This window comes from Rousettus aegyptiacus, unplaced genomic scaffold (genome assembly GCF_014176215.1).
Source record: "Rousettus aegyptiacus isolate mRouAeg1 unplaced genomic scaffold, mRouAeg1.p scaffold_m13_p_16, whole genome shotgun sequence".
Taxonomy (NCBI): Eukaryota; Metazoa; Chordata; class Mammalia; order Chiroptera; family Pteropodidae; genus Rousettus; species Rousettus aegyptiacus.
Window position 1 is genome coordinate 13115954 of NW_023416291.1, and position 26972 is coordinate 13142925.

At 36.8% G+C, this 26972-nt stretch overlaps 1 protein-coding gene across 2 annotated transcripts; it reads left to right on the plus strand.

The window, feature by feature from the left end:
- The first annotated feature begins 482 nt into the window (after positions 1-482).
- On the plus strand, positions 483-25556 carry USP38 (ubiquitin specific peptidase 38). 2 transcript variants are annotated; one of them, XM_016123306.2, is made up of 10 exons: positions 483-1684; positions 3250-3385; positions 7175-7304; positions 9165-9266; positions 11951-12109; positions 13994-14187; positions 16720-16813; positions 18759-18865; positions 19997-21338; positions 24214-25556. In XM_016123306.2, the coding sequence occupies exons 1-10, from the start codon at positions 1003-1005 to the stop codon at positions 24373-24375; spliced, it is 3108 nt and encodes a 1035-aa protein (XP_015978792.2). In that variant the 5' UTR covers positions 483-1002; the 3' UTR covers positions 24376-25556. The 2 variants fall into 2 exon arrangements, with proteins under 2 accessions (XP_015978792.2, XP_015978793.2); XM_016123307.2 differs by lacking the exon at positions 3250-3385 and having other exon boundaries at positions 1553-1684; positions 24214-25311.
- Positions 25557-26972: the final 1416 nt, after the last annotated feature.

Below are 26972 nucleotides of genomic sequence, written 5' to 3' on the forward strand. Positions count from 1 at the left end.
ATCCCAGTTTTTAGGTTTTTCTCCTTACTTTCTCACCAAGTGCTAGCATTTTCAAACCTTTCTCCTTTACAAGATTTTACATAAAGAACACTTCCTTGGACTTTCGCGAGTAACCTGACCCAGAACCTACAGAGATCAGGAGGTGGAAATCCCAGAGTCGAGGCCACCTCCACCGCGCTCGCTTCGGCCGCTGCTCTCGCAAGGCCGCCTGTGACCCGACACACGAACCCGAATGACGCAGGTGTCTGCGCGCGACTCGGCGAGAGGCGGCCGCGCCTGCGCAGCAGCAAAGGGGCGGGGTCCGCGCGTGACCCGGAGGGAGTAGCGAGTTTGGGCGCAGGAGGGGACAGGGGAGGGAGGAAAGGACTGGGGAGGGGCGGTGGGAAGGGAGGGAAGGAGTGTGAAGGGGCGGAGGGAGGAGAGGGAGGAGGGGCGGGCCTTTCCGCAGAGTCCTAAGTCCTTCACTTCCTGTTCGCTGGACTTTCTGAATCCGGGTCAAGCATGTTCACCTCCTCTTCTCCCCGGCTGATCCAGCAATCTGGGTGACAGCGGCTCACCGTCAGCCCAGGGTCCGCTCCGGCTCACGATCTGCTGGAGCCCGGACCCCCACACCTGCCCAGGACGCGGAGGCGCGCTTCCTCCACCTGCCGGATCGCAGCCCAGGGCCCTTAGCGCCCGCCGCCGCCGCCGGGGGGTCTCGCCGGCCCCTCGGTGCTGATGCTGAGAAGGACCGCGGGCGCGGGGCGGCGGCCAAGTGCGAGCCTCCGGCTCATTAGACCTGTCGCGGGCGGAGCCGGTTCTCACGAGCCCCCAGCTTGCTCTCTCCGGCCCGGGCTTGGATGGACACCCCTGCCCGATAAATGTGGCTGTTGAGGCAGCGGTGGCGGTGGTCGGTCCCGCTGCTGCTGCGCTCCAAGTTCACCTCCGCCCCGGGGCTCTCCTGTCCCACCTTGGGGCCGTGGCCGCCCGCTCTCTACTCCCCGGTCTTGCAGCGTGGCGACAATGGACAAGATCCTGGAGGGCCTAGTGAGTTCTTCGCACCCGCTGTCCCTGAAGCGGGTGATTGTGCGGAAAGTGGTGGAGTCGGCGGAGCATTGGCTAGACGAGGCGCAGTGCGAGGCCATGTTTGACCTGACCACCCGGCTCATCCTGGAGGGCCAGGACCCCTTTCAGCGACAAGTGGGGCACCAAGTGTTGGAGGCTTATGCACGGTACCACCGGCCCCAGTTCGAGGCCTTCTTCAACAAGACGTTCGTGTTGGGTCTCCTTCAGCAGGGCTACCACTCGCTGGACAGGAAGGACGTAGCCATCCTGGACTACATTCACAACGGCCTGAAGCTGATCATGAGCTGCCCGTCGGTGCTAGACCTCTTCAGCCTGCTGCAGGTGGAGGTGCTACGGATGGTGTGTGAGAGGCCGGAGCCGCAGCTTTGTGCCCGACTGAGCGACCTCCTGACCGACTTCGTGCAATGCATCCCCAAGGGGAAATTATCGATCACCTTCTGTCAACAGCTGGTTCGAACGATAGGCCACTTCCAGTGTGTGTCCACTCAGGAGAAAGAGCTGCGAGAATATGTCTCTCAGGTGACAAAAGTGAGTAACTTGCTGCAGAACATCTGGAAGGCGGAGCCCTCCACACTGCTGCCTTCCTTGCAAGAAGTTTTTGCAAGCATTTCTTCTACAGGTAAGGGTCATATCCTAAGAAAACCTTTGTTTGAAATTCATTATGTCTCCCATACATACACCGTGTTTGCTTCCTTGCCCTGAAAATATTGCTAGTGGGAGCGAATCTTAGTACCCTCGTCCAAAATTTCATTCCAATCCACTACCCTATTCAGGTTGTCACTTTGTACCTTGGAAACAGGCCATTTTTTTTATTATAAAGGTTGAGAACCTTGAGATCTAAGACCTTTGGCACTAAACAAGTTGCTTGATTACTCAGCCTCTGCTCAAGTTATGGAATGCTTTGAGGATGACAGCTACTACATAAAATTCTATTTGTTAGTGACTAATGGTAGTGTAATAAAGTTTCTTATGATACTGTGACCCTATTTTTTTGTAATGAGTTTTCCTCCTATTTTTTAAACTTTTCCCATTATTTTATTCATGGATTGTGCAGTTTGTTTTATTACTGGATTATCCTAGTAACTATGTAGTTTTTGAATATTGACATTTTCTGTCTGCAGTAGTGTTCCTGAGAGAGGACGCAGGTAGAATGAGGGAATGGAAAGAATATGAGGACTTAGATGTTTTGGCACTGGGGACATAGCCCGTGAACCGCATCCTTAGAAAGCTGGGAGGGGTCAAGTGATAGATACTTGGGGAGAAAATGCTCTGTCACCCAAGAATTTTACCCGTGCCTTTATATTCCTTGTTGTGAACTGGAGCTTCCAGCTCCGCGAGTTGTGAAACAGTAGATTCAAAACGATGTTCACTTCCTCTCTGCTTGGCGCAAGCATTTCATTCTCCCTGGCCGGTGTTGGAAATTGAACTTGTGAAGAAGGTGCCCGTCTTTACTTGTGAACCAGAAATAAGAGTAGAGTTTTAATAAGCTCCATGTATTCTGATGAATTCAATAATTTATGAAAGAAATAGCAATATGTATTTGCAGTATCCGAGTTAATTTTTTTAAAACTGCAATTCTTGTATCGCCTATGTTGCTAGAACTGTTAGATTTCTCCAGAGCATTTTCAAGTGTAACAATAAAGATGTTCGCCTTGGATTTTCTTAATTTTTATATGGTTTAAACCAAGCCCCCCCCCCCCCACAAATTCACTTTAATTTCTTCATTTAGAGATTTTTTAAATCTTTAGAGAAGTGTAATGACTCCTGTAATTAATACTCGTAAATTACTTTGGAGGGTCTAAAGTGGGAATTTAAATAACTTTCATTTTTTACTACTGCTTTACAAATGAATATTTTAGCACGGCAACAACTTAATATTAAAGAATGCAAGAAAATAAAGTAACTTATGGACTAAATATGGCAATAGTGAACATTGGTTTTTATATTGCAGTAGCTCTGCCTATAGAATGAGCAATCATGGCTACTCCCTCTTGATCTCTAATTTCTATAATTTAACATTCCTTTTATGTTAGAGTCTACGCATGAGGTAGTACATAACAACTGCTTCCTGATTAACACTTTTGCTGCAATTACTTTTTTTTTTCTTTTTGGTTAAGTGTTCTCTCTAATGTTTCACTTGAACCTTCTTGCCATATTCCTTTTTCTTTTTAATTAAAAAAATAGATGCATCATTTGAACCTTCTGTAGCATTGGCAAGCCTTGTGCAGCATATTCCTCTTCAGATGATTACAGTTCTCATCAGGAGCCTTACTACGGATCCAAATGTAAAAGATGCAAGTATGACCCGAGCTCTTTGCAGGTACTTCTTCGTGACGATATAGATGGTAACTGTAGACTTGAAAGGAAGGAGATATTTTGTTATATTTCGTCGAAAAATTTAAGGGAAGTGTTTAAAACTGAAATCAAGGAATCAAATATGTAAAGATTCTCCAAATTAATTGGAATGAATTGTTTATCTAACGATATGCTTGACCGGCATCCCAGTAATTCACAAATACATTTTCAGCTTTTTGTAATTCCAAATACATGCACACACATACACCTACTGTACAGTCACGAGTTGGTTCGTCCGTATATTTTACTAATTTCTTTGCTCATTGTTTCTTGTAACCTATTTGTTCCCTCTGGGACCTTTCTTTTTTCCCTAGCTAAGTTCATACTTTTACTTTCTCTTTAAGTTGGGATCTCTTTGTAATACACTGTTAACATTTGTCTGTTTGAAATGTTTTTTTCTTCCTTATTCTTATTTTCTTCTGTACTCTTATTATTAAATAATAACTAGTCCTGTGACTCCATGCTATTAGGATCTTCTTTATATTATCTGTTTTTATTTCCTTTTCCCTTTATTTTCATCACTTTATCAATTCTCACGTATATGTGGTTGATTTCCCAGTCTTTATGTAAAGTCCTCATTCTTTTACTTTTAAGAAACACTCTTATCTCCTCCATCTCTCCCTAATGAAACTCCTCCTGTGTCCCGTTTACCAGCAACACTTTTGTCAGTAATAGCACTGAAATTTCTTCCTTTTTGAGAGGAATATATCATAAATTATGTTGCCCTTTGGGCAAAATAGGAAGATTCAGAGTGAAACTGAAATTAAAAATAAGTAGATCCACCTTCATCGCCTAGGTAGTAATAGCTAACATTTCCATTGCATGCCGTACCACTGCAACAGAGTCTTCCAGTTAGTCTTTTTGCCAGCAGTGACGTATCTCTCTTCTCTAAGTCATCCTGACCCACTCATTTTTCCCTTCTGATCAAGAAACGACAGTGATTTCCACCACTTACTAAATCAAGTGCAAATTTCACTTCTTGGCATTTGGCACTCCTGGTCTTAACTTTTTAGTCTTTTCAAAACAACCACAGTATCCAATTTATAATTTTCTTTTATTTTTAAAATATATTAGGAACTCAATTTTTACGTATTTGTTTCTATGGAAAGTTGTAATCCAGTTTTCGTATTGCATTTCTAAGTTAGCTTCATTATCCTATTTAACCCATAATCTACCCAGAGTAATTATTCTTATATTACAAATATAATTGACGAGGATAGCAGTGTTTATTTTTACCATGCCCCCAACTTATACTTCCTCACACATAAATAGCCGTTATCATGCTTTACTATCATTTTCTGTAATCCAAGAATATGCAGATGCAGATATCATACCAGGACCAGATAAGTGACATTGAAGTATGAAATAGGCCAAGTGCAATTGAATACAGGGAATGGGGTATACGAGCACCTTCTAAAAGAGAAAGCTGATCCTCAACTCCAGCTGTCTTGTTCCCGCAAGAAAATTTGCATTCAGCTGATCTGATTTTTCAAAAGAAGCCTGAAATCCATTTTTTTTTTTAATGTGAAATTTCCCAATTTTTAAAACATTGGAACAAATAAAACCAAAGGCTGGATATCTAGCCCTGAGGCTGCCATCTAAAAATGACAAGTGGTTTTATTCTCCACAAATTAAGATTAAATCCATTTTGTGGCCTTTTATAATATTTCTGATTTTAATGTTAAGGTTTTCAAGTTGCATTTTTTTTTGGGGGGGGGAGTGGTTTTTGTTTTTTTATTTTTTGGGTTTTTGGGGGGTTTTTTGGTTAAGTATTTTTGTTTGTTTTTTTTAGCTGTAGAAAGAAATGACATATGAGATTTATGAACTGGGACGCTGGAAATGGGGAGGATGGAGGACAAGGCTGGTTGGGCAATTAGGGATAGTGAAGAGACGCGGCCACGTGGCATTCTCTACCCTGTCCACTCTCTCTGCTAGCGCTCCCCTTACACCTGAGCGGTGGGGGTTCTGGCCTCAGGCCCTGTGTTCTAGGAGCCCACCCTGCTTCTACCCCGTCAGTGCTGCCCCCTGTGGAGAAGAGTCCACAGAACCCACGTAAATATTGTATATTTACACTAAAAAAATATACAATATGTACTCACATGTGTTTGAAACAAAAAGTTTTTAAAAGACTTAATGTATTTTTTTTTAATTCAACGCTCTCAGAGCTTTTCATGTTACATTCTCATAGACAGATTCATATAGATCTATCTCACTTTTTAAAACTCTACACGTTCCATAGTATCAATACCATGGTATGCTTAGCCATTTCTTTATCGATAGACATTTAGATTGTTTGCATTTTTTTCATATTGTAAGCAGTGCTACAGTGAATATAATTTGTACACAAGTGCAAGTGTCTGTCTCTGCTTTCGACTCCATGTGCATAGTGACCACAGACTTGTGAAAATCAGCCTAACAACAGTTGGAAGATGTGGGACAGCTGTCAGGGACTCTTTTAATGACTTACAACCATCATTGTAGGAAAAAGATGGCCAGTAAAACAATGTGTGTAGGAAACAAAGGGAGCATACAGATAACTGGTAGTTAACGCGCATTTGGACTTTGGAGCCCCTCTTAACGTCTAATGGAGCGTTTAAGTATTAAGAGCGAAAACCTTAACAAAGATAATACTCCAGTGTTAATGGAGTTATTGATGTTGTGAAGATAACCATATCAATTTAGAAGTCGGTCTTTTTAATATATTAGTAGCTCTTTTGGTCATGTGTTGATGTACTTAGTATTTATGTTTGACATTTTGTACAACCCAAGTACTTATTGCCACATGTATTAATATTTGGTGGAAGAGAAGCACTCAAAATAAGTATTTCCAGTCTCATATATTAACTCATTTACTCTTCATATCAGCCCTGTAAAAGAAGCATGTTTGTCTGTAATCTAAAAATGAGGAAACTGAGATGCAAAGAGGTTAAATAATTTACATGAATGTTTAGGGTTCCCCTGTCTAATAAATGGTGAATTGAGATTTTTAAACCAGATCACTCTAACTTTAAAAACCTGTTTTTTGATTACTATTTTCTTATTATATAATCCCCCAAATTGGATTACTGGGTCAAATAATGTGAACATTTGGCCCAGTTGCTTTCCAGAAGTTATAACCAGTCTTCTCTGTGATTGGTGTCTAACATTAGGGACAGTCTCCTTCAGACCCCATATTACTTTGCCTTTATTCCCATTAAACCGGGTTGGTATTCAAGAGAAAAACACTCACTTATGCAAAATGAGGCCAGTTAGGTTATTTACACATTTAGTGTCCTTTTATCTATTTGAAGTTTCTTTTTCCTTTTGTTTAGTAAAACTTGAAAGGGATGAAGAGCCCTTTTTCGATTCAAAATATAGTCTTTTTTAACAGTGTATGTCATATTTATACTGTAATCACCAGAGAGGAAAAATTTTGGTTTATATCCATATACCTTAGTTCACTTAAAGTAGTGTAATGAATTCTTAATATTACTATATAACATGAATTTAAAACTTCATTCAAAATGACGGTTTGTTAGAAATTCTTTTATGGGAATGTGTTGTATAAGAAACTGCGAGCTTACGACATTGCAACTCCTTGAATACAAGCACCCATTATACTCATTCCTACCTCTTGATCAGTGCTTTTCATAAGCAAGCTCGGTAAACATTGAGTCACAAAGCGAGTGGTTATCTATTGTAACTTGGTACTACTAACGAAATAACGTTGAAAATATTTTCAATGTTGATAGCTTCATTTTCCTTCCATTTTCAGAATGATTGACTGGCTGTCCTGGCCATTGGCTCAGCATGTGGACACATGGGTGATTGCACTCTTGAAAGGACTGGCAGCTGTCCAAAAGTTTACTATTTTGATAGATGTTACTTTACTGAAAATAGAACTGGTAAGTGGAAATATATAAGTCTGCTAGAATGTATGGACTCGTATAATGAATCTTTTTGTCTTTCAGTTGTCCCCTATAAAGCATCTAATTTTGAATGTGTTCTTGTTTGGTTTTGTTTCGAATAGTAATTTGAGTAGGCTTTAGAATTAAAAATTCTATTTAAGTATAGGCAACTAAAATAATTTTACTGTTTTCAAAAATCTAATGTGAAAACATATTTTTCCCATTATCTCTTAAATCCAGCTAATCAAGCTTTCGTTAAGATTATTCAGCCAAAACTATCTTTGACACCAGCGCTTTCCAGTGTTGGTAAACCCAGGAGTTATTTCTCAAGCCTCCTCTCATTTGACCTATCAGCATCATTTAACACAGTTGATCACCCTCCCTTAAAAGACTTTCACCACTTAGTTTCCAGGACATCAGTCTCCTGGTTTTCATCTAAGTTCACTGGCATCTCAGTCTCCTGTAGTGGATCTTTCTTACTTTAGAGTGCCTTACAGCTTTGTCTCTGGCCTACTTTTTTCTCAGTTCACACTAACCATATATGTGTCCCATGGCTTTAAATAACATCTCTAAGTTAATGAGAGCCAGGTTTATAGTTCTAGTCCATTACTCTCCCATGAACTCCATGTTCAGCTTTCATGGATAAATATAAATTACCCACAATTTATTTGTTTGTTTGTTTTTTTATTTATTTGTTCTTATTTATGCCTGTAGCACCTAGTGTTCAAGTACTAATCAGGCCCAACCCTGCGTTGCTTCCAAGATAAGACATCGGGCTTGTTCAAGGTGGCATGACCATAGACCAAATTATCCACAATTTAATCCCTGATTTTCCGCTCTCAGACCTGGTCTTCCCTGTCTCAGATGGCCACTCTGTACTTCCACTCACTCAGGCCAAAAACCTTGAAGCTCTTTTTGTCTCTTTTCGTTCTTTCTCACCCCATATCCAACAAATCCTATTGATTCTACCTTTAAAATATACCCAGAGTGCTGCCACTTTTAACCAGCCATGTCACTGCCACCCTGGTCCAAAGTCAGCTCGTCCCTTGCCGTCGTGATCGCAGTAGCCTCCCTGCTCCTCCCTGCAGGCGTAACACGTCCTCCATGACCCTGGCCTCCCGCCGCTTCTCTCCTCCAGCCCCTCCCACTGTTAGTGCCTCAGTTTCTGTGCTTTGCTCGGACTGCCCTCCTTGCCGTATCTCTAGTACACCAGGCCGGCGGCCTCAGGGCCTTGCCGTGCTGGCCTTGCCCTGCTTATCGTACTCTTCCAGGTATCTGCCAGGCTTACTCTCATTCCTTTCAGTGTTTTATAGTCAGAAGTCGCCTTTTTGTTGAGGCGTTTTTTAAATATTCTGTATAAAATAGCAGACCCCTTCGCTGCGCGGCATCACCTGCTCGTCATACCCTGCTTTCCTAGCACTTATCTCCCTCTTACCTTTTATTGTTCTTACCCACCATCCAGACAGTAAGCCCTGGAAGATCAGGGATTTTTCTTTGAGCCACTCTTATATCACCAGGGCTTAGAACAGTGCTGATCAGTAGTAGGTGCTCAATAAATATTTGGTGAATAAATCGATGAATAGTGGATCCGAGAGCTATCACCTTATAAATGTGATTTGACAGTTTTATTTGATCAGGAGTACTTAAGAGTTGGTTAGGCCATTATATTCCTTCAGTCTCTGTCATGCTTTTCCCCAACTTTTCTTCTCTCAAAGTTTAAAAGTTATGTTATGGTAGGACTTTCTAGGGAGGGGGGTGGAATAGTCACATAAATGATTTGGAACCTTAGGAAAATAGCCACCGATTGGGTTAATGGCTTCCTTCCAAACTTAAGATGGATGTCTTGTCTTTTTTAAGGTTTTTAATCGACTTTGGTTTCCTCTTGTGAGACCTGGTGCTCTTGCCGTTCTTTCTCACATGCTGCTCAGTTTTCAGCATTCTCCAGAGGCGTTCCATTTGGTGAGTTGTGACACAGGCCTTCTGTGTCGAAAACCCTTGTCTTAAAATTTTAGTTCAATATTAAGTCACATTTGTATATAGCAAAAAGACAGTAGGCCCTAAATCTAATTATTTACATATAACTTTAGGATTTCTTAGAAATTTGAGATTGTAGGATTTCTTTCCAAAGAATACATTTTCAGAAGGTTTGGGGTCTCAACAAAACCGCCCACTTTGTAACCACAATCAGCAATTGAAAGTTTGCTGCTCTACATGAGAGATGTCCCTTGTCAGTGTCACTGATGATTGTGTTTGGCACGTGTGAACAGCAGAGAAGGGGGAAAAGGTTGAGAACCACTGACTGCTTTAGAATTCCAAAAACATGAAAACATCAGCCCCAGAATTAGGGCATTTCATTCTCTCTCAGCTCATATCCTACAAATTCTATTGACTCAACCTTTAAAATATATCCAGACTCGTACCACTTTTAACCACCTACATCATTGGTTTTGATTCGATTCGATTTGATTTGATTTCAGTAATTTGATTATCAGTTATTGCAGATGAGAAATGACAAAACAGTACTTTGGGAACCTGTTCACTTATCTAGGGCATCACAGGAAAGCAGTGCTTCCTCCAAGGTCTGAGCCTCAGTTTTATTGGACTGAAACTCATTATCAATGCCCCACAATATAGAAATCTTAGGAATACTCACACACCACAAGTTCAAAGGAGACGGATGAAGTGCAGCATTCCAGTTGGTGATTCGTAGCTAGAACTATAACTTGCCTCAGAGAACCACATACAGGCTGCTCAGTGCTTCATTTGCACTGCAGGAAAATTTGCAGACTTTGTAGTAAGGCAGCCTTACTAACAAGTAATTACATGGTACATTATCACTTAAGGTAAGTGATTTCTACAGTTAAATATCCTAAGTGTTGAGCTCGATCAATCACTAACCTTATATCTGTGTGTTAAAACACAAATGAAACTCGACCTTGAGCTAATAAGCAGGTGTAGTAGCAAAGTTTTCGCTATCTTCAGGCACAATTATGTGTATGCCATTTGAGAAAATGTTTGTTTTCATAATTTCTGGGAAGGAGATTCTCTGACATAATTTAATCATCCATTCTAAGATTTATTACTGTTTACATGGAACACATTCATTAATCTCTCTTATTAGTTGCTAATGCTATACTCAACGTATTTCTTTGCTCACAATTTTTAAGACAGAAGACATCTCCTTACTTAGTATTACTTTTTTTTTTTCTGGGGAAAAAAGTAGTTGAGTTAACAAACAGTTGACTTTGAAATATTTGGCTTATTGAGATAAGTAAGTATGAAATCATTTATTTAAGGAACGGATCTGAAATTGAAAATTGTGGTCTTAGTTAGCAAAGCCTATAAACAAACACCTAATTACTGCCTGCATACTTTGCATTCTGATCTGACTGTCAGCTAAAATTAACCTAGGCCTGTGGAGTTAAATCACCTACAGCTCTAACTCAGCAAAGGACTCTGGTTAGGAGTTGTTGAGTATGAGCAATACTCTGGAATCCCAAGCATCATTATTCATTATAGCATATGTTTAGAGTATTTTAGAGCAAACCAAGATGGTTATAATGTGTATTATTATGTGCCAAGTTGCTTTTCATGTGCTTTTTATAAGTGGAGAAAATTGTAAACAGGAGTAAAAATAACAAAGTTTGTAATTAAATAAGTTATATATATTTTCTCTCATAGTAACTTAAGTTTAATGGGTTACAATAATGTCTACAAATGTTTAGATTTGCTCATTCAAAAGAAATCAACTTTCAAGCATTTAAAAGGTAATGGCCTGCCCAGACATATATCTATATGCCTGTGAGGGACTTGGTCTTATTTCTGTCAGTAACAGTTTTGACCACATAGGATTTAGTAGTAGACAACCATGTTACCTGATTGCAAAAACCATATCAACATTAGGAAAGCTTAATTTAGATTTTTGACTATTTTAGCAAGAGCGTATCCGATAGATATGAGGTAAAATTATAATTCAGATTTGCTTAGAAATGAAGAGACGATAGCAATAGAGTGACCTCAACAGGAACTGGTCATTTCATGGTCAAATTAATACTTTTGATGGAAGTGAGGTTAAAGAAGGTAGTACAAAGCTAAAATGTGATTTAAGACCTCAAGCATAAGTGTAAACCAGACAGAGCAGGTGGGAATAGTGTTAATTTAAGAATATGGTGGTTCTTTGTAGGGGGAAGGAAAGGGAGTCGATAATCCTATAATTGTTGTTGCTGCCTTGGACAATATTCTTTCAAGTGAAAGATCGAAAATTCACACTAGATGGAGCTCTAGGTTTATCTTTTAAAAGTTTGTTCCTTTTGAACAATCTGGTAGGTATAATAACCCTAACGCTTTTCAACTTTGAGCATTCTGTAGAATGGCAGCAGTGACTAAGGCTCCTATTTTGTTCCTTAGTTTGTATGTTAGATGAAGAGAGGGAGTCTTATATGGAATTACAATCATATGTGACTTTGAAAACTAGATCTACCTTGATATTCTAGAAATTTTTAACGTCATAATTTTTTTAGAAAGTGACAAAACATACAGAAAAATGTTTGCTGATTGAGTAACAGTCGATTTCTATTTGTAGATCAGAGAATTTGTTACCAATTTGTATAGATTGAGGAATGTTTGTCTTTTTTTCTCTTCAGATTGTGCCTCATGTCCTCAATTTGGTTCACTCCTTCAGAAGTGATGGTCTGCCTTCCAGTACAGCCTTCTTAGTGCAGTTAACGGAATTGATACACTGTATGATGTATCACTATTCTGGATTCCCAGATCTTTATGAACCTATTCTGGAAGCAATAAAGGTATGGTGATGGTCGCACCAGTATTTGTAGAGCTGCAGCCCACTAGGTGATGGGCAAATGATGTGACTGACATATTCCTATAACCCGCTGTTCACTTTACTACTTTATGATAATGTGCTTTTTATTTGAGAATTGCATTTCAAGTCAGGGTTCATTAATATTTAAGAGTAATCTCTTATTTGCTATAACTAATCTAGATTAATAACCATATGTGTTCAGTTCTACAATGCCATCAATTATAAGGCGTATCTTTAAATTTATAATAGCTCTCGGGGAAATTTGTGTGAAAGAAAAGTAATGGTACATTAAATGACTATAAACGTCAGAGTTACATCCCAGTATCAGAAGTGTTAAAATATATAAGGTGCTTTTTAGAATCAAGGAGAGGCAATTTAATAAAATATTTGACTTTGGTTTCTTTCCTATTTCAATTCCATTTTTGCTATGGACTATATATGAACGTCCACATTTCATAGATTTTTTACTTGAATTATTTGTGAACTTACCTGTTTTTCAATTTTGTATAATTAATACATGTTGGATCTAAAAAGCACTGATTTCTGTTTGTCTTGAAAAATGAGTCACAAAAAGCACAATTTCCTCTGTAAATTTACTGCATAACAGATTGTAGCAAAAGAATTGGAGAGCTTGTCTGAGCTAGACTTAATCCGAAGTTATTAGAAATAAGCTCTGTTAATAGTATTTCTTTTTGAGGTCTGAAATAAAATGTAAGATCTCATTATCTTCCATATCAAAGGAACACAAAACATTTTCTTTTTACTATGTAGTTAGCTAAATCACACCGATTTGGGTTGAGCCCAGAACGCACACTGTTCAGAAGTTTTAATGCGTACCACTGATGCGACACTTTGACACATCAGCAGTAAATGCTTCATGTACAGAGGCTTTTTCTCATGGATTTGGTAATAATGTTAATCTCTTTCTATGATGTCACTGTGCCCATAGATGAAAGCTAATGCTGTCGTTAATTGATTGTCATTCTTCACTGCTTTACATATTGAAAATTTTAATAACTGAAATAAGCTGAGAAGAAGCAAGAGTCACGCTTAACCCAATAGCTACCAACAACAACAACAAAAATCAGATTGAAATTCATTTAGAAAATGTTTGTTTTCTAAGGTATTAGTACCAGATGGTAGTAGCAGTCCAAAAAAGCCTTAATGATTTTACCAGCTTTCTGTATTCTTGGATGCTCTACTTGTGCTTGAAATCAATTAAACATTTAAGATTTGATCTCATATGTCACAAAGTGGCTAAGAAGAATCTGTGTCTTATAATAATTTTGAATATGATCGAACATGAGATTGGGTTTTAAAGTCAGAGATCATTGTACTTAGAGGCTTTCATTTTAATCCCCTCATAACTTCAAGCTTTTATTTCTGAAGTTTAATACTCGGTAAATATTAGTAGTGAATGAAAAAGAGATATTTCTTATTTTCATTGCAAAAGTTAAAAACAAATTGTTTATTTAATTGTGTGCGAATTTATGTCCTCATTCTTCTGCCTTCGAATAAGTCCTATTCAAACATAATTGTCTGTATACTCTCTAACCTCAGTTTTATTTTTAAAACATTTCACTGGCAAATAAGAAACTAATAGTTCAGTATGACTTCAATTCCTGGTTGATGAGTGTTCCTGGACTTGGTAAACTCTACCTTTAGGAGATATTTATTTTAGGAGACAATTCTTTTTGCATATAGTGTAATTGATTTTTTGATGACTGGTCAAGATCTCTCAGTGATTTCAAAACTAAGTGGGAGGAAAAAAAGTTTAAATGTCAGTGGAAGAATTTCTTTATGGTGTTAATTTAATAACAAAAGTAGTTTATAATTTTAAACTATTTTTCTTCTTTATGATATACAGGATTTTCCTAAGCCCAGTGAAGAGAAGATTAAATTGATTCTCAATCAAAGTGCCTGGACTTCTCAAAACAATTCTTTGGCATCTTGCTTGTCTAGACTTTCTGGAAAATCTGAAACCGGGAAAACTGGTCTTATTAATCTAGGAAATACATGTTATATGAACAGTGTTATACAAGCATTGTTTATGGCCACAGAGTAAGTTTAATTTGACCTTTTTAAAAATTTTAACTGTAGAAATTGATGCATGCTAATGAAATGTAAGGTATTTTACATTATAATGGCAGAAATATTAATATTTTCATATAATTGCCTTTTTCAGAAATGAAATTGTTTTTAGTACTTATGAACTATTAAAATGTTATATGAGTTCTATTTTATGTTATATATTGCATTTACAGTCTTATAAATTACTCTGACTTGGTATTTATTAGCATAGCAAGAGGGATTGATTGAGCATATGTCAAAGAGCTTGTGTCCTCAAGTACTAATTTGTTATTATCCTGTGTGATAGTGTTTTTTTTTAACCTATGTGTCTTTTGAGGGAGTCGTGTTTAGTTTTCTTCTGCTCGTAGGTATTCTGCTGTTTATCAGATCAGTAACTTCTTGCTGTTAAAGAAGTTTAAGCTTTGCTTCCTACCCAAGTTGATTGCTACTGAACAAATGTATAAACCGATATGTTCCTTTGCCGTCTTACAGATTTACTTCCAAATTCATTTTCTTTTGCCCTCGAGTAAATAGGAAATAGAGGTGGTTAGCTATGTAAATGCTGTGTGTAAAGGCGCAAATTCATGATAAACTTGTCCTAAAGGCAAGTATGGTGGATTTTTCTGTCTAGTACCCACCAAGTGGAACTTTAGACCAAAGGTGTTTACAAATTGAGTTCTGAGTCTTTGTAAATTTTTATGTCTACCTAGAGGAATTATAAACTAAAAGATAAAGAGTTAGCTTTATTTTGTTTCTTGGCCTCAAAATATACTATCAACACAAAGGTGTTTTTTTGTTTAGTTTAGGGTTTTTTGTTCTTTGTTTGTACTGGGGATTTTTTGTTTGTTTTTTTAAAGAAAATGTGTACTCTTAGACAGAAGTGATGCTAGGCATAAGTCTGAAAGAATCCACATGTCACCACCAGAGGTCGTGTAGTCTGGCCCTCTACTTGACAGGGTGGGGAAAGCAGACCTGAAGCAGTTAGAGCTGGCAACTGCAGTTCAAAGAGTACATCTTAGTGTAGGGCGACCAATAATCCTGCCTCAGAGTAAGCAGACGGCATATGTATCATTTCTTTGGTAATGTGTGAATTCTTCATGATTGTAAAAATAAATTAAATATAGAAATATATAAAATGAAAATCAGATATTAATAAAAACCTTCTTTTTAAATCAGACATTCCCTTTCCCAAAGGTAATTCGTTAAGTTTTGTGCATTATTCCAGACCTTTTATTCGTTATGAAATTTTTATCTAGTATAAAAACAAATGCATTGTGTTCTTAAAGACTATTTATAAAGATTCTTACTTAAATATTCTTTTCCAGCCAGTTGCTTTAATTTTTATCTTTTAATGATTTGTGTTGGATTTCCAACACAAATCCCCATGTTAGGGCAATGACAGAACAGTGTCTGTCATGCCGAGTAAATGGATGTGCCATGATTTATTTAACCATACTCCTATTGCTGAATATTAGGCTGTTTTACTCATAATCAATGCCTCCCTGCCCACATGCAGATATAGAGGACCCTCTTTGACTAGGTTATGCCACATGCTCTCCAGAAAGGTTGCAGTATGTGAACTTGCTGATCATGCTAATATATGTTCATACCTATGACCCCATACCATTAGCAGTATTTGATATAATCAGCAGTCAAAATTTTTTTCAATCTGGGGGAAAATGTCTTTTTGTTTTAATTTGCATATTGCTGATCATTACAGAGTTTTTCCTGTCTATTGTTCATTTATGTTTCTGAATAATCTGTTTTTTCCTTCATGCATCTTTCTGTTGAGTTTTTTTCTTTCATAGTGATTTATATATACTCTGAATGATAATCTTTTGTTATGTGCTTTCTTACAATCACTGCAATATAAGTTTGTAGAGCATCACATTTGCAATTTTTTATTTTATGTAATCAAATCTGCTCTTTTTCATTTGTAGTGTCTGAATTTCAGTAAGCCCTCTCCCTTAAAATTTCCCCTCTTTTTTTCTTTTAAGTATTTCAGTAGTTTTGTATTTTACATTTAGCTCAATTACTCCAAGTGGCATACGTAATGATGTAAAATCTTATCTAACTTTATTTTTTCCCAAATGAATACCCAGTTGTTCCTATGCTATTTTTTGAATTGTTTATTTTTTTCCTATCTTGTACTAATACCACAATCTTTAAATCACTCTAACTTGATAGTATGTTTTAATAACAGTATATTATTTCACACATATTTGAAAGAATTTAAAAATTGCTTACTTATGTTATTAATTAATAGATTAATCTGTTTCTGCTTGCTAATCCAGAACATAGGAATGATATGCGGTAGGGTAGTACATAGGCCATCGTCAGGCCACATAGCAAGTGTTTAATTAACATCATTCTCCCCTTCCTCCTTCACTGCTAGATAAAGGGCCATCAGGTAAGAGAAGTTTTACGTTAAGGACAGTAAGTTCTTTAACTAACTTCCTTTGGCTTTTAAAAAATGCATGTGTGTGTACATAGTTGTATAAAAATCATTATATTCTCTTTCAGTTTCAGGAGACAAGTATTATCTTTAAATCTAAATGGGTGCAATTCATTAATGAAAAAATTACAGCATCTTTTTGCCTTTTTGGCTCATACACAGGTGAGTGTGAGTGTATGTAGTATGTATATGTGAATATACATAATATACATGTTAATATGATAATAGTCTTTAAACTTCACATTATACCAAACTTGGTAAACCTTTTTAACTTATGAAATAATATATATCTCACCGAGCACAAGAAATCCACTTAGAAATGCTAAAGAGATACTGCCTAAAATCAGGATAAGCAAAGAGGATTTCTTTGTTCAAGGAACTTAGAGTTTGACTTTCGAGCAGTACTATGAATAATGCATATCATTTATAAATAATACTGTATTATTTTCTGGTTTTACTCTGTCTTAATTTCACAGAGGTCTAAAGGAGTATGCAATTAGGGCCATAAGAGAAGATAGATTCAGAATTGGTAGGATTGAGTTGATAAGGATTCCTTGTTTCCTATCCACAAGCTGAGAAATATCTCAAGTATAACTTCTTAAAGGGAAAGAATCAAGACAGGATTGACACAAGAGATGATAGCAGTGGCCTGGGAGTAATAATAGACTCAGAGACAATTTTATTATTCTCTGTCTGCGGGAAATATGTTCACGAATTAAATTGAATTTCTCAGGACCCAGAGAGATGAACTTTCCCTCCACCTCCCAAACATTGTTCCCTAGTTGGATTTCTGCATTTGCTTTATCACTAGTCTGTATTTTCTGCATTTTATATTTATATAATGTATATGTATAAATGTACCTACATGTATTCATGTAGATAAAATTACATTATATATATACTATATTGAGTTATTAAACCAGAGCTACTGGGAAAGAAAAAAAAACTCTTAGGAGGTTTCCTTGCTCCCAAGGAAAGAAGAAAGGAATAAACAAGAGAACCTAATAAAGTTCTGTCACAGTCGAGACCCTGTCTGGGAGCAGGCCAACAAGGATTATTTTAGGAGATAGATTTCCATATATAATTGAAAAGGCTTATTTTTCTTATAATAAAGGTAACATTTACTGAGCATTTAAGTTTCTCTTGCTTCTACACTAAGTGGTTTACATGTCTTATTTATTAATCCTCAAAACCAGTCTATGAGATAATAATGTAGTATCCCCATTTTACAGGGGGAAAAACCGGGCTTATGTTACCTGCTTTCAGGGTCATGCAAACAAGTGGCAAGATTAGGATATGAACCAAACTACCCTGGCACCCGTGCCTGACCAGTACACTAAACTTCCTTCCTTCAGAATGCTATAAACACCCTTACTTTGATAAAATTTTCCTTAACTGAGGACTCTGTTGTATATCAGAAATACTCAAAATGCCGAGAGAATTCTACATGTTCAAGTTATTATCACATCTTTTCAATGCCTTTTCAGTTCCTTTGGTCATTGCAAATTCTAGGATTTGAACATAGATTGCTCCAAAGTCTATGAGTAACCACTTCACTGAAGTGCCTCCGTACTAAAAAAAAAAAAAAAAAAAAAAAAAAAAAAATCAGCAAGGTCCTTAACCAGTGTGCTCACCATTGTGCACATTTATGACACATAGACTCACCTAATGTGGTACAGTACGCATGGCCCGGTAGAGGATTCTCTTTATTACTTTATCTAAAACATGTATTTATTAACATGTCTTTTAAGATTGGTTTCAAAAAATTGTGGACTCAAGCACTTGACTCAGATAATTCCGAGAGCATTCTATTAAGAGTTAGACCTGGGTTCCCATGTAATCCCCCCTGCCCTCTATGACCTTGGAATAGTCACATCGTTTCTCTAGATCTTGATTCTCATCTGCAGAATGAGAAATTATGAGTGAAGGTCATCTAACTCTATTGCTAACTGATTGTATCTCCCCCCATGTTGGACACTGTAGTGTGGTTTAAGCACAATGTAATTTTAAATAATCTTTATTATTAAACATTGTACATTAAGATCTCAGTTATCCAGTTCATTGTGTAAAAATCATTTCCTTGTATTTTCTCTATTGATATCCAAAGAGAGAAGCATATGCACCCAGGATATTCTTCGAGGCTTCCAGACCTCCATGGTTTACCCCCAGGTCACAGCAAGACTGTTCTGAATACCTCAGGTTTCTGCTAGACAGGTAAAAAGTATTTTTCAAGTTATGATTTGAATTGCTTTCTTTCAAAACAGACTGTTTCTACATAATATTTTTTTTAGCTCTAAAAACATTTCAAATGTTAATCTTTAAAATATCTTTCATTTATTATATTTTTAAGGCATTCTTTGTTTTTAATTTGATTTCTTTTATTTTCTTACTTTAGACCAGCTTTTGTCAGTGTGTGGTACAAGGACCCCTAGGGGTTCCCAAAATATTTTCGGGAGGTCTTTCTTTTTTCAGCTTCATTTCTTTGTATATGTAGTTAAGGCCAGATTTTCTTCATATACTTCATCCAAAACAACATACCAACTAGATTGAATACACAGCAGATAGTGAGGATCCCGCTGCCTTCTCTTAAGCCAAATCCTTGAAATATTTGCAATATATGAAATAATGTCATTCTTCTCAATAGATTTTTTGGCTTGAGAAAATATAACTTTTTCATTTTAAAAGTTATTTATAAACAACTAATAGATTTATTACTGTTTTTAAACGTTTTATCACTTTTATTATCAGTTTTTAAATACAGTAAATATAGATATAACCACATAAATGAAAGCTCTTGAGTTTTTGTTATTTTTAATAGTAAAACGGGATCCTGCTCCTTTAGCCCAGTTTATAATTGGGTGGGTTTGGTGGGTGTTATTGTCTCCTTAGTACTTAGTTAATAAAACCTATGATCTTCTTGTACCTCCCTTTTGTCACATGAATGACTGGTGAAGTTAGTTGAGCTCAAATGTGCAGCCTCCCCTCCTTTCAGCTAAGGATGTGTTAAGTGGTTCTTTGGGCCAGGCTTTCTATGAGATGCGAGGCAGACAAAGATATATAAGACAATTAAGGAACATACGTCATTAACGTAATATGTGCTATAAAATGGCAGTCTGAAGAAAGTGTAATGGAATCTAGGGTAGTAAGAACCCATAACCCCTCTTCTAATGTATGTTCTTAAACTGTTCAATATTTCTCTTGATTAAAAGAGGAGAAACCTGGTTTTTTAACTTTAGCATTATATTTGATAAAAATAATTTATTCATATAAGCCATCAATATTTTTAAATCGAAATGACATTTAAACTTAAATGAAATAGCTAAATAATGATATACTGTCCCGCAGGCTCCATGAAGAAGAAAAGATCTTGAAAGTTCAGTCCTCACACAAGCCTTCTGAAAGTCTGGGGTGCACTGAGACTTCTTTCCAGGAAGTAGCCAGTAAGACAGCTGCACTGACAGAGACCCCTTACACGAGTGGCGGTGAGACGACTCTAATAGAAAGAATGTTCGGAGGAAAACTACGAACTCACATATGTTGTTTGAACTGTGGGAGTACCTCTCAGAAAGTGGAAGCCTTTACGGATCTTTCACTTGCCTTTTGCCCTTCCTCGTCTACGGAAAACTTGTCTTTTCAAGATCCTGCATCATCACCCAGGACACAGGATGGAGGTCTAATGCAAGCCAGGGTACCTGGTCTTGAAGAAGAGCCAGGAGATTCTCGTCCAGCAGCAGCTGCCTTTGTCTGTGACTCAGCGGTGAATGAAAGCATGGTGGTAGGCAGTCCTCCTGATGAGTTTTGCTGTAGTGAAAACACTTCTGCCCCTAATGAATCTAGCAAGATTTTCATTAATAAAGATGTACCTCAGAAACCAGGAGGTGAAGCCACACCTTCAGTAACTGACTTACTAAATTATTTTTTGGCTCCAGAGATTCTTACTGGCGACAACCAGTATTATTGTGAAAACTGTGCCTCTCTGCAGAATGCTGAGAAAACTATGCAAATCACGGAGGAACCTGAATACCTTATTCTTACTCTCCTGAGATTTTCATATGATCAGAAGTATCATGTAAGAAGAAAAATTCTAGACAACGTGTCACTGCCACTGGTTTTGGAGTTGCCAGTTAAAAGAACTACTTCTTTCTCTTCATTGTCAGAAAGTTGGTCTATAGATGTTGACTTCACTGATATTAGTGAAAACCTAGCTAAAAAATTAAAGCCTTCTGGGACTGAAGAAGTGTGCTGTCCAAAACTGGTGCCCTACCTATTAAGTTCTGTCGTCGTACACTCTGGCGTATCCTCTGAGAGTGGGCATTACTATTCTTACGCCAGAGACGTCACGGGTACAGAGTCCTCGTACCGGATGTACCACCAGTCAGAAACTCTGGCATTAGCGAGAGAGAGTCCTAGTGCAGTTATAGAACAGGATCTGGAAACTAAGGAAATGTCAAAAGAATGGTTTTTATTTAATGACAGCAGAGTGACGTTTACTTCATTTCAGTCAGTCCAGAAAATTACGAGTAGGTTTCCAAAGGACACAGCTTATGTGCTTTTTTATAAAAAACAGAACAGCACTAATGGTTTAAGTGATAATAATTCAACCAGTGGACTCTGGGTGAACGGAGAGCCCCCTCTACAGAAAGAACTTATGGATGCTATAACAAAAGACAATAAACTGTATTTACAGGTAAGTTGGAACTAGAAGCTTCCTCATTTGTGGAAAATATTTAAACAACTGACGGTTAAATGCACAACCTAATCTTGAAATCAGTTTCTTCATCTTCAGGGAATTTACAGAGTGTTAACTTTGCAATTTAAGATGAGATTATTATAAAATCTAAAATTTAATAAAATGGAATTATCTTGCCTCTTCCCTTTAGTCCTACCTACCAGGAGAAACAGTTGCTAAATTCAATACTTATTCCTTCTAGACCTTTGTATAAATATTCTAAGGACCATTTGTTGATGTTTAGGTGAATAAGATAAAGGAAACTAAAAGATAGAAAATGTAAAGAAAGAATATTTGTATTCTTTAAGGATCTGAGCAATAAAACCAAGGACATAATAGGTTAGTAAATGAAAGTCATGGAATAAAGGTCTCACGTGAGCCAAATTTACTTCTGAATCGTTAGAAGGAGTTAGTATTTTTATTATATTAATAAAAATCTTGCTCAAAATATTTTTCTTTGAAATCTGCCAACTTCCTAATAACATAAAGGGCCAACAGTAAATCATAGATGAAATTGCAGGTATATAAATGAAGTAATCCAAGTGACTTTATAAGTTTAAACAAGAAAGTTTCTAAAAAAATTATATTTGAAAGCCATAAAATTCCTAAAAGATACAGCTAGAATAAGAGAAGAAATGGTTTTTAGAGGAAAGTTTTCTCAAAAGTTTTCAAATTTACTATATTATAAAATAAATAATGTTGTTATCCGATAACATTTTAAGAGCAGTATGACAATGTTCTAGAATGACAAAAACAATACATTTTACAGAAAAAAGGGAAACTCAGGATATTTGATAGAACCGATCAACTACCAAATATTCTAACATCTAGTCAGGAGGCTTATGATCCAGGGAAGGGGTCCCCAAACCCCAGGCTGCAGACTGGTACCTACCTGTCCATGGCCTGTTAAGAACTGGGCCACACATCGGTGAGCGGGCGAGCCAGCGAAGCTCCATCTGTGTTTGCAGCTGCTCCCCAGCGCTAGCATCACCACCTCAGCTCCACCTCATCATCAGGCCTTAGACTCTCATACGAGCCCCGGTCCCTGGTGCCAAAAGGGTTGGGGACCGCTGATCTAGGAAATGTAATGTATTCAACCATGTCCTTCTTGCTAGCTATAAAATAAGCACTTAGATAGTAAGCATCACGATTCTTAAAGATTAAGGTGGAATGAGGTCAAGAGTTTAGTTGTAATCAAAATTTCCTGTAATATAAAATATAGAAAATAAGGCCCAATGCAATCTTGACTTTGGAAATATGCAAGTTGTTTCTATATCAATGATTGGGTGAAATCGTTATCGAAGGAGAGACATGGGTTTGAAAAGATGAGAAATGACTTTTCATTTCTGTGCTCAGAACACCAAAGTTCTATAATCATAGCAACTGCTTGTGTCGCAGCCTCGCTCTAAATAATTTTCTTGCCTTTTACCCCATTACCTACCGATGATACAATATTTGAGTGTAATGAGCCATTCTTTTCATTATTGTTTTAATGTCACTGTAAAGGAACGGTGTTATGTACTTTATTCAGTTTTTTGTTTTGTGCAGTTCTAAATTCCATCTTAAGTCTCAGATTGGCAAGTTTTTTAAAGCAAAAAAGATATCGCTAAATTAATTAAAATTTTATTTAAGTTATTTTTCTTTTTTTTTTTAATTTACATATAGTTGGTATACAGTCTGATATTGGTTTCATTAGTTTCAGGTGTACAATATGGTGATTCAGCATTCTTATACTTTACAATATGATCACCCCACTAATTCTAGTTAACTATTTCATTTCTAACTTAAAAAAAAATCTAGTTAGAAATTATGTAATATTACCTTGCCAGATGGAGCAAAGTAACTGGGCCTTTAGTTTAAAAAACTGGAAATAGTACAGTTTTGTTATGAATGTTAACTATTTTGCAAGTCTTTTGAGACGATCATGCCTAACGAGCTACGGGGTAGGCTCCCACCGGTGGCTTTTAGGCCTCGTTGCCGTCAGCCCCATCTGAAGTTGTACCCGTTTTACCCGAAAAATAGGCACGTGCCAGAACACTTTACATATTCTTCCAGGAAGTTCGTGCCTGTTTTTAGAATCCAGTTGTATGGCTTGCCAAATGGATTTGCCATTATTATTCACTTTTCCTCCTTTCATGGCTAAGTACCTAATAGTGTTCTAATCTGAGATCATTAATATTTATTGAGCACCTAATATGTGTCTGGCACATAGATAAATATGATTCCTGATAATATTTCTAATAATCTGGTAGAGAACGGTTTTAACTAATACTGTAAGGAAATAGGCTCCATTTTCTTAGAAGTGTTTTTGAAATTTCTTTTATTTACAGAGAGGTATTCTAAAGAAAGGGTAGAAAAAATTCAGCCTCCTTTCATTATTTATGCCTTTTATTATAATTACCCACTCCCAAAATAGCCTCACTTTATAGAGAGTAGATAATCCATGGTTATAAACTTTGAATTCTGATCCTGTATATTAGGAAAGAAATCTATTCTTGCATGTGTTGATGAGTGTTACAAGAACTGTAATATTTCTCTGGAGAAATTTTAGGACTGGGGCTTCCCGTTTCCCTCTTCTGTGAAGAAAGGTATTGAAACAACAGCGTTCAGGATCTGTCATTCTACGGAGTCACACCAAGAGTTTGTTCTCCATCTGTGATTATGTACTTTAGTAAGATATGGAAAGGATTAATATAGTCAGTATTTTTAAAGTTACCAAGATTCACAGGATGGTTGTTAAAGATTAAGGCAGTTTTTAAATATTTATATAAGTGATCTATCCATCCGTTGTATTTAGGATTTTAATTTCAGAAAAGTTTATTTTTAATTTTAGGAACAAGAGTTGAATGCTCGCGCCCGCGCCCTGCAAGCCGCATCCGCCTCCTGTTCATTTCGGCCAAATGGGTTTGACGACAACGACCCACCTGGAAGCTGTGGGCCAGCCGGCGGAGGGGGCGGGGGAGGATTCAATACAGTCAGCAGACTCGTGTTTTGATCCCAAGAGAGTCCAAAATGCACTGATCACAAAACATCCAATGCCATGACTGTTAAAATGTCAGACTGTAACAAGTATCTATCTTTTATTTTTCTTTTCATTAGACCCTTATACTTTAAGAAAACACACTCAGTGCTTGTTTTTATTTTCTTGACAATACATTTAGTAACAAAATGCATCATGGGAAAAAATCTACCTCTTAAAATTCCATTCGCTTTTATGGTTAGATGTGCTTGACCAAAAATTTTCAGAGGAAAATATGTACCTGGTCCCTAATTAAGCTGCATTCTACATTTAGTGGAGGCATTTAAATGGTTCTTGCCTCAGTTTTACCGAACAAAAAATAAAATTCATTTAGCATTCTTTATAAAAGAATTGATGTCAGAGGTGAAGGAAATATTATTTAAAAAGAAAGGAAGAAAATCCTTTATTTCTTGTATAGTTACCCTATTATTAAATTCAAGTCTTTGAAAATACTAGAGATGATACAATCTCTAATGAAGGCAATAACAAAATTTATCAAGTTACAGTACTTTTCAGGTTTGTTTAGTGCTGTCTTCAGCATCACTGGAACGGCATTTCAAGTACAAATGTTTTAAAAAGGATTATTTATACATATGTGTTGAACTGATTTTAAGAAAGGTGCATGATCTGTAGGAGCAACATTTTTACCTAAAATTGCTAACTTTGTAGCATTTCTAATTGTTTAAGGATTTTAAAATTCTATTTCAGGGAGTCTATCTTATGTGTGTTTTGAAGGAGGTGAGTTCTATCTGTGCCTTGCAGTACTGTAATTCAAAAATAGGAATCTTTGGCTGCGGAAAAACTTTTTTAAAATGAAATGTTAGGAAGTAATTTTTTGTGCTAACATTAAAGTTATAACTTTTTGAAGAATATTAGATTTTCCTGAAGTAAAATCTGATGGTTCTAAATCAATAAGTGTGATATTCTTTTTTAACTCTTAGAAGAATTCAGAGGAAGTGAACCTAGTCAAATAGAAAATCTTTTTTGATTTTGCTACTTAATCCTCAGAATATTAAACATTGATTGCATATTTTTAGAGCTGTACATTTGGGGGATTTTTTGTTTTTTGGTTTTGTTTTTTTGTTTGTTTTTTGAGTGATATATTTTGCGCCATTGTTTCCATTTCATAGTTTCAGATAAAATGTTGAAATGTCAAACCCTACCATCCCGCATTTTCTTTTGCCAGGAAATTGAAACAAGTCAGTTCTTCTGGGTCTTGATTATACAGTACAAAAGAGTTCTCCCAAGCGTCCCCCTTCCTAAAGATTTTAACTTATCCATGGCTCTACATTGTTCTAAAGATCGGTCTTCTTTATTTTGTAAACATTGTAAGGAAAGAATGTTCTCTGGCGATTTGGGGTTTATCTATTTCCCAAGCTTTTAATGGCGGTGGTTAAAACAGCACTTCTCATTTTAATTCCACTACCTCCCACTCCTAACCTGTTTCCAGTCATCATGAAGATTAGGAAAACTGACTGGATTAGTTAAAAACTAGAAATTCTTTCCAGAAGTGATCAAGATTTTTCTTCCCTATAAGTGAATGAATCAGAAAGGTTTGTATCACATTCTTTCCTGTGGACTTCTGCTTGCTCCAATGGTGAATTTCTAAGCTACACTGTGTACTCCATTATCCACAGGTTAGGTGATGATTCATAATCAGATTATATCAGTCTTAGCATGTACTAAAATCGGTAAAGTCATTTAATACTTGATGGATTGATAGTGGGCTCAGCTGCTTCTAGAAACTTCCATAAAGAGAGTTAGCCCTATACACAGTTTTATCTATGAATATCAAGTCATTCAATAATTTTATGTATCATTTTCAAAATGAAAACAAAAATATGAAATTCTAGTTATGTGATAATACTGAGACTATTCAGATAACTTCATTCTAACCAAAGACTTGAAATTAAAGACTTTCTTTTAAGATTGAATATATAGTTAACATCAATTAATTGCTGAATTTAAAGTATTATACCTTTAGAAGTCTTAGGACCGGAATAATCAGATGTTTAATTAAAAAACCCATCCGACCGAACTTTTTAAATAAGTTAATACTTAGGACTGCATGATCATTTTATTCTACAGTCCATAATTAGCATCCCTGTTACTTATTTGCAGCTTTATTTAATTGTCTTATTAGGTCTTTTCCTTCTCCCATATTCCTAACCCTTGTACTTTCCTCCACCTCTTGCAAACGTTATGAAGTCTAACTGTGAAGGCTAATGAGATTACTATTACTGTTTCTCTTTAGTTCGGTCCAAAGTAATCAGTTTAATTGAAACTGCTCGTTGCTGCTAAAACAAAAATAAAAACAAAAACAAAAAACAAACATACAATGCCTCACCACTGACAAAAATGAAAAACTGGAAATCTAAGTGTTCCTTTCAAAGATCTTTTTGACACATTGAGAAAATTGGATTTTTTTCAGAGAGAGGTGCAAAGAACATGAATGCGATACGGTCAGTCATGCAAGCCCTTGTAAGCCGTCCACAAAGCAGGTGCCTGTGCCACTCTGACTCATCACATTTGCGTAGCTTGACTTGGGGAAAGGCACCTGGCGCGTTCTCCAA

Excerpts from the sequence above, each read along its gene's own strand:
- USP38 (XM_016123306.2), top strand. The coding sequence starts at position 1,003 with ATGGACAAGATCCTGGAGGGCCTAGTGAGTTCTTCGCACCCGCTGTCC. Across the intron at positions 1,685-3,249 it reads TGCAAGCATTTCTTCTACAG|ATGCATCATTTGAACCTTCT; the intron begins GTAAGGGTCATA and ends TTAAAAAAATAG. Across the intron at positions 18,866-19,996 it reads CTCAGGTTTCTGCTAGACAG|GCTCCATGAAGAAGAAAAGA; the intron begins GTAAAAAGTATT and ends ACTGTCCCGCAG.